This window comes from Alexandromys fortis, unplaced genomic scaffold (genome assembly GCF_014885135.2).
Source record: "Alexandromys fortis isolate MF-2015 unplaced genomic scaffold, M_Fortis_MF-2015_v1.1 scaffold_170, whole genome shotgun sequence".
In the NCBI taxonomy this organism is placed as follows: Eukaryota; Metazoa; Chordata; class Mammalia; order Rodentia; family Cricetidae; genus Alexandromys; species Alexandromys fortis.
The window spans coordinates 2,929,335-2,943,257 of NW_026068084.1; the positions used below are offsets into that span (position 1 = coordinate 2,929,335).

The 13,923-nt window shown below is 48.0% G+C and overlaps 1 protein-coding gene across 12 annotated transcripts in view; it reads right to left on the reverse strand.

Moving 5' to 3' along the window:
- Window positions 1–13,923, reverse strand: part of Nav2 (neuron navigator 2) — a 625,897-nt gene that overhangs the window by 175,385 nt on the left and 436,589 nt on the right. For all 12 annotated transcript variants that reach the window (XM_050122142.1, XM_050122136.1, XM_050122147.1 and 9 more), the window contains one exon: window positions 9,467–9,633. In XM_050122142.1, coding sequence (XP_049978099.1) covers window positions 9,467–9,633 — 167 coding nt within the window. The remainder of the gene's footprint in view (window positions 1–9,466; window positions 9,634–13,923) is intronic.

Sequence of the window (13,923 nt, forward strand, 5' to 3'; positions counted from 1 at the left end):
AGTACACAACCCGAGCAGGAAACCCAGTGTGAATGTCACCGAGGGCAGTATGTGCACATTTCCTTCTGCCTTTTTTGGGAGGGGGATGGGGGAGGACTAGAAACAACTTCTAGAGTGTAAGTAGCATTGTTGAGGATCAAGTGCATTTTGGGGGTGGATGGACATCTTTACAGGAGGCGGGGCTTAAGAAAGGGTCATAAACTGTGGGCTGTACCTGTGACATTGTTCAAGCGACAGAGGCATTTACAGAACGTGCATCAATCACAGACTCCACCCTTTACCTGAGATAGTCAACTAAAGTTTGCAAACATCATCAAGGCTGTCTGCTCAAACCCAACATGCGGCAGCCAGAACAGGGCTGATGAGCCTTCCTGAACCTAGGGGAGGGAGGGGGGCAGAGAACTCCCCTCCCAAAAGGCTCATCCTACTGGGAGAAGACATGTATGAAAGTCCTTTATTTATTTCTTAATGTGGAGCCAAAATTGGTTTCCCTGCAAATTTGTTCTTTTACTTACTTTGTGTGTGTGTGCGTGCATGCACCAAGGACCAAACACAGGGTCTTACGGATGCCAGGGAAGCATTCTACCACTGAGATACATTCCCAGCTATCCCTGTAACTTTTTAGTTTTATTTCCTATGGTTAGAGAGAAGAAAATGCTAGCCTAGGGCACAGACCCTCATTTCAGCAGGGAAACTGGTTTTGGTTTATCTGATTTTTCAATTAGTCCATGTCCTAAAACATCCTTAGCTCCTAACCACTGTATGAAAAAAAATGAGTAAACAAAATAATGAGAATTCTGTGGGTCTCATCCTGATGAGGGCACCCAGTGCGGAAACACACATATGTTGTGGTACCTAGGTTTTTGCAGAGGAGTAATTATCACACTCTTATCTTTCATCTGACTCTCCCACCGGACAAGGAGTTTCATGAGGGCGGGGCTGGAGCCCCCCTCTTCACCTTTGAATATCAGGGACTAGGCTGATGTGTAATTGGACAATGACATGTCCCAGGATATGAAGGGTGGAATCAGGGCCTGTGTGGTCACCAAGCTTTGCTCCTTCAGAATTGGTCACCCATTAAAAACAAATAAATCTAGCATAACTTTCTTAGAGCAAAAAATCCACTGGTGCCCGCAAAGATCCCTTTCCTTAGGGTTAAACCCCATCCTCGAATCCAGCAGCTGGCTGCCTACTTAAGGGCAGTGAGTGACAGCCTGGAGGAGGAGGGGCTTAGCTCAGACCCTATGTCAGTTTCTTGTCACTAAAGATAGAGTTTCTCCTCCAGGTCACTGGGACTTTGTTGATCACACTTAGACAATCTTAGGACCACAAGTGGAGGAAATAAAGGATGGAAACCATGTTTGGATAGCAGCATGTAGACAACATGCAAATCTTTATCTTTCTGGTATGCTGGCTTAGCTCAGTGGTTAAGAGCACTGGCTGCTCTTCCAGAGGACCCAGGTTTGAATCTCAGCACCCGCAAGGAAGCTCACAACAATTCTGAATTCAGTTCCAAGGGATCTGATACCCTCCTTTGGCTTCTGCAAGCACCAAGTAATATGGCTAGTAAACAGATATACACGCAGAAAAATACCCAAATATAAGACAGTAAAATGATTTTTTTAATTAAAATTGAAAAAAAAAAAAAACGCTAGAGATGAGCTGTCATCACAAGACTCGGGCAGCAGAGGGCAGCAGAGGCTCAATGTCTTGGGCTACCCAGTAGTCAAGATGGTTGTAGGGTTTGTTTTTGGTTTTGTTTTCCCTTGAAGCCTTGCTTTTCTCAAGCTGAGTTACTACAGGCTGAGGACCTTGCAATCCAGTTTTCATTACAGCTAAATGCTATGATTCTCCCATCACACCAAAGGCAATGGACTGACTCGGAAGGACACAGAGGGCCCCACTTCACCTTGGGAGAATTAGGTGGGTCCCTGCGTTATCATCCACAAAGCTCAAAGGGCCTCCAGACCACAGAAACAGGCAGAGCCACTGCTGAAGAACCCACCAGGAGGTCCCCAGACACCACGGAGTGAACCGTGTCCTCTGTGCACGACATTCGCAGACAGTCTCACCACCAAGGAGACCATTGAGACCACCACTTCAGAGACAGTCCTCTCGCTGTGGTCCCTCATCTACAGCACCTAGAGAGGCTGGATCCCTCCCACCCCAGCTGTATGTTTATGTTCTAAAGAGGCAGGTACACAGTGAGGGGCGAGCTGCAGCTGGAGATGGCATCTTGTCTGATGAGTTGGTTTCATCCCCAGGAAGTCCATCTTCAGCAGAGAAGGGGTCAAGTGCCTTCATGAGAAACTCATCATGAAGCGCCAATTATGGCGGTACCGGGGCAACATAGCTCAGCTGCCCCTCCTCACTCTGGCACCTTGATTGTGAAGACGGGCCTTGCAAGTCCATGGAAAGGTTGACTAATGTATCTTTAAGTGTAGACGAATATTGCCAAATACATAACTTAGGAGAAAAATGTTTTTAAAAAACTTTTAAGTAAATGGAGTAAACCAAGTGTTGCAGACCAAACTTGGGTAAGCCTGGCTTAAGGGAGCACCCAGATGCCCAAATGCGTTCGTCTTCTGATGAAGCTTTAAATTACATTGGATCCACGTACAAGCGAAGCTGTCTGCCTGACAAGTGGGAGCAGTGGAGTCAGCACCTGCAGACCAGACACACAGCAGATACTCATCTTGCATCCCCAACACGGGGTAACCAAAGAAGTATTCCGTCTTCTTATACGACCCATCTCTCTTCCTTTCCCCCACTCATTCGTCCTGCTTCCCAAAGCCAGGTTCATTGTCTTTTAGAGTAAGGGCATCTAGCAAGATCATAAGCTTGCACACTGGAGCTGAAGCACATTCATATTGCTGGAAAGGCAAACCAGGCTATTCAGCCATCTTGTCTTTGTGGGGAAGGGTTGGGTCAAGCATGGACATTCGTAGCTTCACACACCCAAGGGGCTTCAAGCTCTTCATGAGCCAAGAGCACAGAGAGCTGGTGTGGGCAAGCTGACACCCCCTGGCCCTGCCGGCCTTCTGATAACATACCCACAATCCTTTGTACATCCCAGCCCAAGTAAAGGATCAGAGCCTATCCGCTTGTGTTCTATTAGATCAGCTAGAACAAGAAAGCAATGAAAACATTTTAAAACAAAATATAGCAACTTGAAGAAGTGCAAGGCAAAACCACAAAAGCAAAGCAAGCTTTGAAGTCCTTGGCAATCAGAAAGTCTAGTTTTCTAAAGTGCTGGCAGCCCTGAGGATACATTTAAATATAGTTATAACAAAATGTACATGAAATCTTTAGGGGTTGCCATTTTTGAGCTCCTGCTGCATGCCGGGCTTGAGCTGGTACGGGAGCAGGGGTCTCACTACCTATCTCCAAATGTATAACAGTAAGTCATCAAACACTTGCTAAGAGTTACAAGACCATTAGAAGATGGCAGTTCTTACAATGTATAACTAAGAACAAGGGTTTTCCACCTCCATGGCCTTGGGGATTACCGGAGTGTCAACTATAAACAAAGAGACTTGAATTGGAAGGGCAAGGATTATACAGTCCAGGGTCCATATTTGCACAGTCACTCTGAAAGCTGACAAACTGATCATCCGTGATCACACCTTGAGAAACAAGCTCTCTCACACACAGAATCTAGGTGTGCGTGCGTGTCTGTGTAATACAGAAAGTTAGAAAGGAGACGATGAAGGGGAGGGAGGGGAAAAAGCAAGGGTAATGGGGGTAATGGGGTACAATAAGACAGGTAAAGGGGGGAGGGCAAAAAGAGGTAGACATGGTAAAGAGAAAAGCAGTGGGATGGTTGAAAAAAATTAGTTCGTGCGGTTGGAGCGGTAACTCAGCAGTTAAGAGAATTGACTGCTCTTCTAGAGGACCCAAGTTCTATTCCCAGTATCTACACTGTGGCTTACAATCATCTGTAATCCCAGTCCTAGGGGATCCACCTCCCTTCTCCTGGCCTTCTTGGGTACTGCATGCATGTGGTATATAAGTATACATGTAGGAAGAACACGCATACACACAAAATAAAAGTAAAGTTTTTTAAAAAAAATATTTATTTATTATGTATACAATATTCTGTCTGTGTGTATGACTGCAGGCCAGAAGAGGGCGCCAGACCCCATTACATCCGGATGGTTGTGAGCCACCATGTGGTTGCTGGGAATTGAACTCAGGACCTTTGGAAGAGCAGGCAATGCTCTTAACCTCTGAGCCATCTCTCCAGCCCACAAGTAAAGTTTTTAGTGCACTGATGTGTGTATGTCACAGGGAAAAGCATTTCTTTTTTTTAATTTTAATTAGGAGTACATGGGTGTCTGTGTGAGTGGTGACAGCCTGTGAGGTCCAGAAAGTGTCAGATCCCTTGGAGCTGGAGGTACAGGCAGTTGTGGACTGCCTGGTGAGGGTGCTGGGCACTGAACGTGAGTCCTCTATAGGAGCAGCAGTTCTCTTAACCGCTGAACCCTCTCTCCAGTCCCCACCTGGTTTTAAAGGTATAGGAAACAAAAACTCAGATTAACTATCACACACAAAAGTGTGAGTCAATGGGAGTATCCTCTATTTCCAAGGCTGACAGAAGGGAGTAAACAGCACTGAAAATGCAAACTGAATAACTTGGTCCTATGGGGAAATATTCCATATGATCACAACTCAGGCTATCTACTGTATTTAACAAGAGTCAGCGAAAAAGGATGAATTTGAAAAGCAGGGGCAAAGGCTGTGCTTTGGCGGCCGTGCAGAGACGGGTCCCACAGGCCACAGCTGCCTACCACTGACACCGTGGGAAGTTCAGTCTCTATGTTCATCTCCTTCCTTCCTCTTCCTCCCTCACTCTGGTACTCACATACTGGGATGAGGAGATGACTTGGTGGGTAAAGGAGCTCACTGTGCAAGCACGAGGGCCTGAGCTCCATCCACCCAAACCCAGGTAAAGCCAGAGGCAGTAGCATGTGTAGGAATGCCAGCATCCCCACAGGGAGGTGACAGGTAGAGACAGGAGAATTCTTGAAAGCTTGTAGGCCAGCTAGTGAAGGATCATGGGACCCCATGTCAGACAAGGAGGGAGGGGGAAGGACTTACACTTGAGATTGTCCTCTGACCTCAGATGCATTCTATGCATCTGTGTGTACGCACACACACACACACACACACACACACACACACACACATCATAAAAGAAAACCAATGGTCTAGAGTTTTGAATTTACCAAGGCTACCCGAGATCACGGATATGATCACTGTCACAGCCACTGGCCTGTACTCACTGGCATCGTGTGGACACTTTGCATGAACTACATCAGCATGGACACTGTTTGAGAGTGGTGAGCCTCCGGGTATACAGTGACTTTTCATCTATTCAATTCGACCCTGTCTATAATCTGTAATCAAAGGAAGCTATGGTGTGAAGGCAAGCCATACAAAGAAACCTCCTGTTAGAACCACAGCCATCACTGTCCCACTGGTGAAAGGGAGCGTTTTGGGGTTTCTGGTGCCAGGAAAGTGACATTCACGATGTCAGCTAACTCCAGCCATGAGGAAATGGCAGGTGGAGCCTTTACTGAAATGTCTACAACAAACAAGAGAGGTGACTGACTGGGACACAAATTTGGATTGGGCAAGAAAAAAAAAACCCCAACAAGCAAGAATACCATGTGTGTGACAAGCCGGGTATCTGAGAAGCGGGGAGACTTGCTGGTGGGGAAAGATAAGAAGCCCATTGTGCTTTTGCATGTGAACAGGAACTTCGGGTGATCTTCTGAATGTCCCTCCTGGAAACCTGATAAAGATGAAAAGCTACTGTGTTACTAAGCAACAGTGCTCATAGTGGAAATGACCTCTGAACCATCTTTGGACTAGAAAGAACTATTGAAAAGGATGGGTGCCTCTTGAGGACATCATCACTTTGGGCTTCTCTGAGAACTAGGGCCACTGATTGGGGTTCATGTTGTGGGGGCCCCAGAAGTAACACATACCGAGCTATTTCAAGAGATGTGGTGTCAGTGGCTTTGATACAGTGACTTTTGGCGTCCTGGGCAGGGCTTGCACCTGGATTGCAGAGTGGAGAAGCACCTGCCAGCACCTGCGACGGCTGTCTGCAGCCTTCTGAGGACAGTGGCACCAGTGTGGCCTGGGATGGTCTTTAAAGGTGAACTGGAATAGATACCCTGGTGACTTCAACTCAGAGTCACACTTATGGGAAGCGGCAAGGGCATGAATTCAAGTTTGGTCATCTCTCTTCAAAGTACTTGCTTTGGCTTTAACTTGAGGCCAATACCTTTTCTTCAGACCTTTGTAGTCTGGCCTTAGGGATAAGTGTGGCTTCTTAGCTGGCCAAGTCTTTCTTCTTCCAGGACCATGGGAGGACTTTGAGTGTGGTAAACAGCCTAGTCTGGGCAGAGTTCCATCCCCAGACAATCTCCTGGAGCATTTATTTATTTATTTATTTATTTATTTATTTATTTATTTATTTATTATGTTTATAGTGTTCTGCCTGCAGGCCAGAGAGGGCACCAGATCTTATCACAGATGGTTGTGAGCCACCATGTGGTTGCTGGGAATTGAACTCAGGACCTCTGGAAGAGCAGCCAGTGCTCTTAACTGCTGAGCCATCTTTTCAGCCCCCTTGGAGCATTCTTTAAATGGAACTGTGCTCCCCTGGTCCATACCTGATGCTGGTTGTGAGACACCGCCCCCACCCCCGATAGATGGTAGCCCAAAGATCACAGCAATTCTGCATCCGCTTCTGGAAATGATGCAGAATTATCCTCAGCTCTCTCTGGCAAGGGTCACGGTTCCAGAATGACCAATGAGGCCTATCCATCACTGTGGCAACTTCAGACGGGTCCACAACCAAACCCAAGTTTACTATGAAAGTGAACCCAGCAGATCTGTTCTCAGATCAACACCCAGACCAAAACCAGATAGGAGAAGTATTTTAGAGCAACTCACTCCTTCAGAAGTCCCATCCTGGCACTAAGGGAAAGCAACACGGTACCACTGTAGACTCCCCCAGAGCAGACTTGGTTATGTCGTCTGAGCGCCCACGACTCTAAGTGCCTCTCTGTTATGGCACACACGGGCACTGCTCCTCTCTATGTACCTCTGGAGGGCAGCATTTCAGCCCCTTAGTTCCTATGACCAGCCTGCTGTCAGTCCCATCCTAGTCCCCACAGGCCAATGAAGAAGGTGCCACCATATTCTCTTGAGGACTTAAGCTTGCTGGATTCGTCCCATCCACTCAACGCGTGATGCCGTGTCAGAATCCTGGTGCACAGCAGGACACAGTTCTGTCTTCTAATCCCTGACTCAAAGCTGTCCCCAACCACAAAGTGACATGCTCACAGGCACTCTTAATCGACGGACCCAGTGCAACCCAGACATGACAGAACGATTACGGTCATCGGATGGTCTCTTGACAAGGAGACCAGGGTGAGGGGGCAATGCAGTGAGGAGAACCAGAGGACACCCACGGGGAACAGGTCATGTCGATGAGGCCCAACGGTAGGGCAGTGGAGCATCTCGTCCTTCACACTGCTTCAGTGATGGAGGACCTCACAGATAGAGGAGAGACCCGAAGGAATTTCTGCCATGCCAGGCCACTGCATTGGTAGTCACAACAATGCCAGTGAAGAAGACCAGATTCACCCAATGGCTTAAAACAATTTGTCTCATTTCAAAATTCACAACCCCCAGCAAGTTCACCTGCCCTGCCTCTGGGACTGTGGCAAGTAGCCAGCCGCTTTTTGTATGTGTTAGTTACATCCTTTAAAAAGGGGGGAACACACGAGCTGAGACACACGAGGAACTAAAAAGAAAATGGCTTTTCCTTATTGAGGTAAAACCCAAAGCATTTCTACATGCCTGTGTCGAGTTTCTATGGCTGCACTGTGGAAGTTCTGGAAGGCTGTGTACAGTTCGCTTTAGACTAGCGCTTGTAAAGGAATATAAAAGAGAACTTCAAAAACATGCGCTCTTGTGCCATTCTGCAAACAGATGTGATGTTTGTATTCCAAGCACAAATGTGTGGGTTTTTTACTTTTTATATTGTTTTATTTATCTGCATGTTGGTATGTCTGTCTGTCTGTGGGTATGTGCATCTGAGTACAAGAGCCCAGAGGCTAGAAGGGAGCACCAGATCCCCTGGAGCTGGAGTTACAGGTGGTTGTGTACTGCCCAACATGGTGTTGGGAACTGAACTTGGGTCCTCTGCAAAAGCAGTATGCATTCTTAACTGCTGATCCATGTCCCCAGCCCCTTTGTGCACCGTGTTATAGAGAATGGCGTGATGAAATAGGGCAAAGGAGAAGTGGGGTGTGGAGCTCAGGGATACAGCATCTGCCTGGCATGACAAGGCTGTGGGTTGGAGTCCCAACACCACAGAAGTGAGACAAACAGACCAGAAAAATACATAGGCTAAACAAAAGCCCTTGACTTTGTATGAGACAGAACCCCCACTGGGGCAGGATTGCATAGATGTGACTGGTCTATACACCTGGGATAAGACCGTATAGCAATGGTTGAGAAATCTGTTAGCCATAGTCATTAATAAACTCTCAAAGGGAATCGGGCTCCTTAACCCAAGTGCTCCTGGCTTGGGGAGTAGACAGGATGGGACCGAGTTCATGCACAAAACAAGGGCTGCCTGGGCTCCTGCGCCACTTCAGGGACACAGGTCTATGTCTCAAGAGGATGGGTACCATGATCCAGAGTAAGCTCTAGGGTATTTTCCACACTATCACAGGGAATGCTTCTGAGAGACCTGGCTTTGTGTTCTGCCCTGCACGTTGGGCAGGTAGGCAGGGCTCATCTTCCACTGAAGACTCAACTAATTTGCTTCAGTTTCTTAAGTTTTGCAGGCTTCTATAAGCAAAGGTAGCTTTCCTACCTTCTGCGGAGGTCTTCCATGGGGCCACTCACCTTGCTTTTTCTCCATCCTGAAAGCTCGGTAGCATAGATGGCCACACACCCTTATATCACAACCCCAGGAGCAAGTCTGTCTGCTTCTTCTGTGCCAGCCAAATGCTGACACATTTTCAAAGGTGAAAAATGCCCGTACTCCTAATGCTCTTCGCATCATTTCTGATAGCTCCCAAGGCATGCTGCACGAAACTTGCATTTCTCCCAAACCCTTCTGCTGCACAGCATACAATTCTATGAAAATTTAATCTCAAATTTCAAATGGCATCTTGTTTCTTATCTGTAGTCAAGTGTCTTATGGGCCACAGCTAAACAAAGAACTTAGTCTGGCTGGCTCAATGGCTGTGAATATAACAATACTTTTCCTACTGTAAGGATGTCACTGACAACAATCTTCTTGCTAAGTACGCTAAGTACGTGTGTGATTAAACCACAGTTCTTCATCTGGTTTGCAAGCTTGATTTTGACCCCACCCAAACTTGCCCAGAGGAATCAAAAAATCGAGGAAAGACTTGAGGAAAAGACTCACCTTTTTCATGGCTGCTTGGTGGTGGCGGTGGGGGTGGAGAGGTGACAGGCTTGGATTTGTCGTAGTTGTTAAAGCTCTGGCTGCGCCGGTTGTTGGCAGTGGCTGACCCTCCACGTGTTTTGGCCTCGCTGCCTGCAGCGGCCACCCTTGCGGTAGGACCTGGAAGTCTAAAATGCAAAAGCCAAAGAGTAATGCAGTCAGTCTGAGGAATGCAATAGTGCCCCGGAAAAAATTGCAACCATGCAGGAGATAAACCAGAACAACAAACTCAGACACTGGGGCTGTGGAGACTGCTAGTCAAAGGCAGAACATAGCAAACAGGCTATATCTGACTCCGGGGAAGCCCAATGGCAAAATGGGAACACAATTCCCTAGAGTCAAGAGGAAATTTGAAGGAAAATCTTTAAGTTTGCTGATAGAAAAATATAAAACTCATCTTCTTTATCTATCAAAACAGGCATTCTTAGTATTCAACAAGAGGGAACAACGACATTCCTGACTCCCTATCCAGAATGGAGCATCAATAGCTTTTTAACCCGTGGGCACTGTGCTGGAAATAACATCCAGAGGTGTGGGCATTAAGGCAAGGATTCGGTTCCTAACGGTAAGAGAGCAAACGCTACCACTCCACCCCGACGAATCTGCGGTGCAAACCTGAGGCCTGGCTGCCAGTGCTCATCTGGCTACACTTCCCTTCCACACCTGACAACCTGCCCCTGTGGCATTCCTTTGAGGCTGAAACTGAGCTCCTCTCTACTGTCAACATGAGAAGTAATAATTCTATCTGCAAAAAACAGCAGGATCCAGTTAGTCTAAAGGCAAACACACACTTTCCCTTTAAATAAAACCCCTTTTTGGGTGGTTCTGAAAGTAAAGTTGCCAGATTTCTTTGTAGTATGTCTTAGAGATGTCAAAGAGCACTCCCTGGAGAGGTGAGGGGAAAAGCCTCGGCAAACCCAAATGCTGGTTTAGGGACTTGCTAAGCAGGCTGTTTCCAATAATTAAAGTTGAAAGATGAATACATGATGACATATTTAGTTGTATCCTTCAGTTAAAACCCACTGAGCCGTGTTTAAGAGCAACTGGAACCTCGGTTGACCAGGGTTGGACCCAGTGAGAAGCCTGAAGTTTCAACTCATAAAGCTTTCAGCCTTTTTTTTTTCCCCGTGTGATTCGGTAAGCACCAAAGCAGCCTGGAGTCTGGAAGCATTTTAGATGGAAGCAGCAAACGCTTAAAACTTTTTCTTGTTGGCTCAGCAAGAAAGATGGCTGCAGAGCACACGGCGAACATGAGCCGGTGTGAGAGGACTGTAAAACTGATCCAGTTAAAAAGCTGGCTGCGTCCCCGTTCGAAGCCGGGAGAGGCGGAGGGGGCTGCTGCTCCCCAGGCCAGCCAGTGGGTCTTGAAGGCCTTGCTTCCTATTGTTGTGGAAGCGTTCACCTCAGTGAATTTGCCACCTCTGGCTTAGAGAAATCCATCCCCACAATGACAGAACTGGTACAACTTCCCAGCAGTTCCAACATCTGGGGTGGGGCCGGATGTGTCAACACAGTTGGCCAAGAGGATCCAGTAATGGGACCTTAGCATGGCTTAGACCTGCTTCTGAGGCAGTGTCCTGCAAATCCTCCATGTTAGGTGACAATGGCCTCACATCCATCGGTAGAGCAGGCACACACTGCGGCTCTTGAGTTGGACTGATTGAAGCAGCCATGGACCGCACAAGTCTTTATCCCCTCATACGGGGCTGGCTGGATGAGGATGATGAACTTGTTCCGAGATAATGTCACAGCTGAGGTATTCCGTGATGGAGGCTTCAACAGAGGGATATGAAGAGCAGGGAAGCACAAGGCAGCAAGGTGGAAAAGACAAATCCTTTCAGGGCTGCTGCAGAGTCTCCACTGTGCTCACCCAAGACCACAGGAGATCTTTAGACAGCACAGAAGCAAGCCACCCAAGCACAGGACAGGTCGGTCATAATCCTGAGTCGTTCCGATTTCCTGGGAGGAAGTGTGGTGTAATGTCCAGAGAGCAGGCATTCCTACCAGCAGGACTCGAAGCCAGCCTCGCATCTCACATATTCCTCATCTATAACTTTGGGATAATAACTCCACAATGCATAACTGTCCATCTGAAATGGGATTTGATACCTAATCCATGGTGCCACTTGAGTTCCCTTCTCATCCTCCCCGCTTCGCACAGACTCATAAGGACATCACCATAAAGGGAGCACACTGTGGTACAAAACAAGAATCACACAAGGAAGGAAGCAGATGGACTTAAAGGCTTAGAAAAGGGGGACAAAAATCAGTACGAGACCAACACCTGCAAAGAAGCAAGGCAGGCTCTGTCAAGCAGGCCTCTTTCTCATTAAAGAACATTCCAGAACAGAAACTATTTTGTCTGTGACGGAGAACTTGCCCTTGGGAGACTTCTGGGCTATTTGTGCCTCCCTCTGTAGTGAAACAGCCCTCATTTGGGACTAAGAACAGCCCTGGGTTCCTCATGGTGGCCACGGCGCCTCGCTCTGAAGTTTACCATCTGAAGCCTCTTTCACCTGCCTGAAGATTTTAGCAAAATCCACCCTGGCTGGCTGGTTTTATGTCAACCTGACACAGGCTAAAGTCATTTGAGAGATAGGAACCTCAACCGAGGTGACTCTACGAGACCGGATACAGGCAAGTCTATAGGGCATTTTCTTAAACGATATTACTAATGAAGGATGTGGGAGGTCCAGTCCATTTTAGTTGGGACCGTCCTTGGGCTGGTGGTGCTGGGTTCTCTAAGAAAGCCGGCTGAGCAAGCCATGAAGAGTAAGTCATAAAGCAGAACCCTCCACGGTCAGCTCCTGCCTCCAGGTTCCTGTCCTGACTGCGTTCAGTGATGAAGAGTGAAGTGGAGGCTAAGTCAGATAGACCCCTTCCTCCCTAACTTGTTTTGGGTCATGGTGTTTCATCTACAGCCGTAGCAACACTAACTAAAACAGCACATCATGTACAAAGACCTTGAATGAATGTGGTGTAAGAGAGAAGTAAGAACTCAGCTGCAAGGAAACCAGCGCATCCCTTGGGAGAGGGTGCGGATTTACAGCTGAATTCGCTCAAAATAAATTTCAGTATGAGATTTCAAGTGCGGGATCTCAAAGTCAAAGACAACCATGATGTCCCAAGACAGCCGGGTGATCACAGAGGCCAACCACCAGCTGCAGGAGGCAGGACTAGTCTGAAGTGTCCTCTCCGGATCTGAAGGAGCCGCTGCCCCCAGCTGACAACTAGGTGACAAGTGTGTGGATGCAAAGTGCAGAGGCCATTCAGAGAAAGGAAGTGATGACTTTCAAAGTCAGAGGGGGACTAAACGGGAGACCCCAGGGCAAGGCCCAGATCTGGGCTAGGTCTGACGTGTGGAAGGGGAATGGGAGGAGAGGCCCAGAAGGCAAAAGCAAACCACAGGTGGTCAGAGCTTGCAGAAAGCAGAGAGGGCAAGCTTGGCAAGGTGGCTCATGCCTGTAATTCTAGGTATCAGGAAGCTGAGGCAGGAAGAGTCTAAACTCAAGGCTGTATGGCTTAGAGAGTATGTTCAAGGTCAGCCACGGCAAGTCAGTGAGGTCTGAGGAGGCCTAAGGTATGGCTCACGGGAAGAACATCTGCCTTGTTTGCAGCGCAGCAGACGGCCACCAAAGTAGAGCTAAACATGGTGGCTCCTACCTATAGCCCTGCACTGGTGAGCTGAGGCAGGCAGACTCAACACCAGCCTGCACTTCAAAGTGAGACCCCATCCCAAAGCACACTTAAAAAAAAAAAAGGGATGGCGGACAGAGCTGGAATGGGCTGGTTCTTGAGGGACAGAGTGGAGGGAAGCAGCCAGGGGAAGTGACCAGGACCAGAGGAGAGATCTTGTGGGTCATACTAGGAAGCGCTACCATGTCATACTACCATGTCTTATTAGGGCTGATGCACTAATTAAGGAGGCCAAGGGCAGAGCTGGAGCTAAAAATAAGAGTATGTCGAGTTTCCCAGTGACAGACCCGTCCCTGGCCTCTTGCAGGCTCGTGGCCTCTGGCTAAGCAGTTCATTACTGCTGACATCCATGGGCATCAAGGGAACTTGGGTCAACTCCAGCCCGGAAGCATGTGCTCTCAGTAACATCAGAATCCTGCCTTGCTGAAGAACTGGGTCTGACCCGTAGGGACAGCTGCAGGTGGTATGGCCGATGCTGCCCACCACTCTGCCCCACGCAAGGCAGCAGGAGGCAGGCGGGCAGATGGGCCCTGTGCTGCTCACGGCACCAAGAGTTGCCGGCACCCCAACAAGAAGAACTTCACTTGGGATGGTCATTTCCTTTCCAGCTCCAAACAGACAGAAGGTACAGATGGGTTTTCCCAGACACACATGGTGTTTTAAAAAAATAATAATAAGGGAAGTGTGGTGAGAAGGTGGAAGACGGGTCTGCTGTGAGAGCG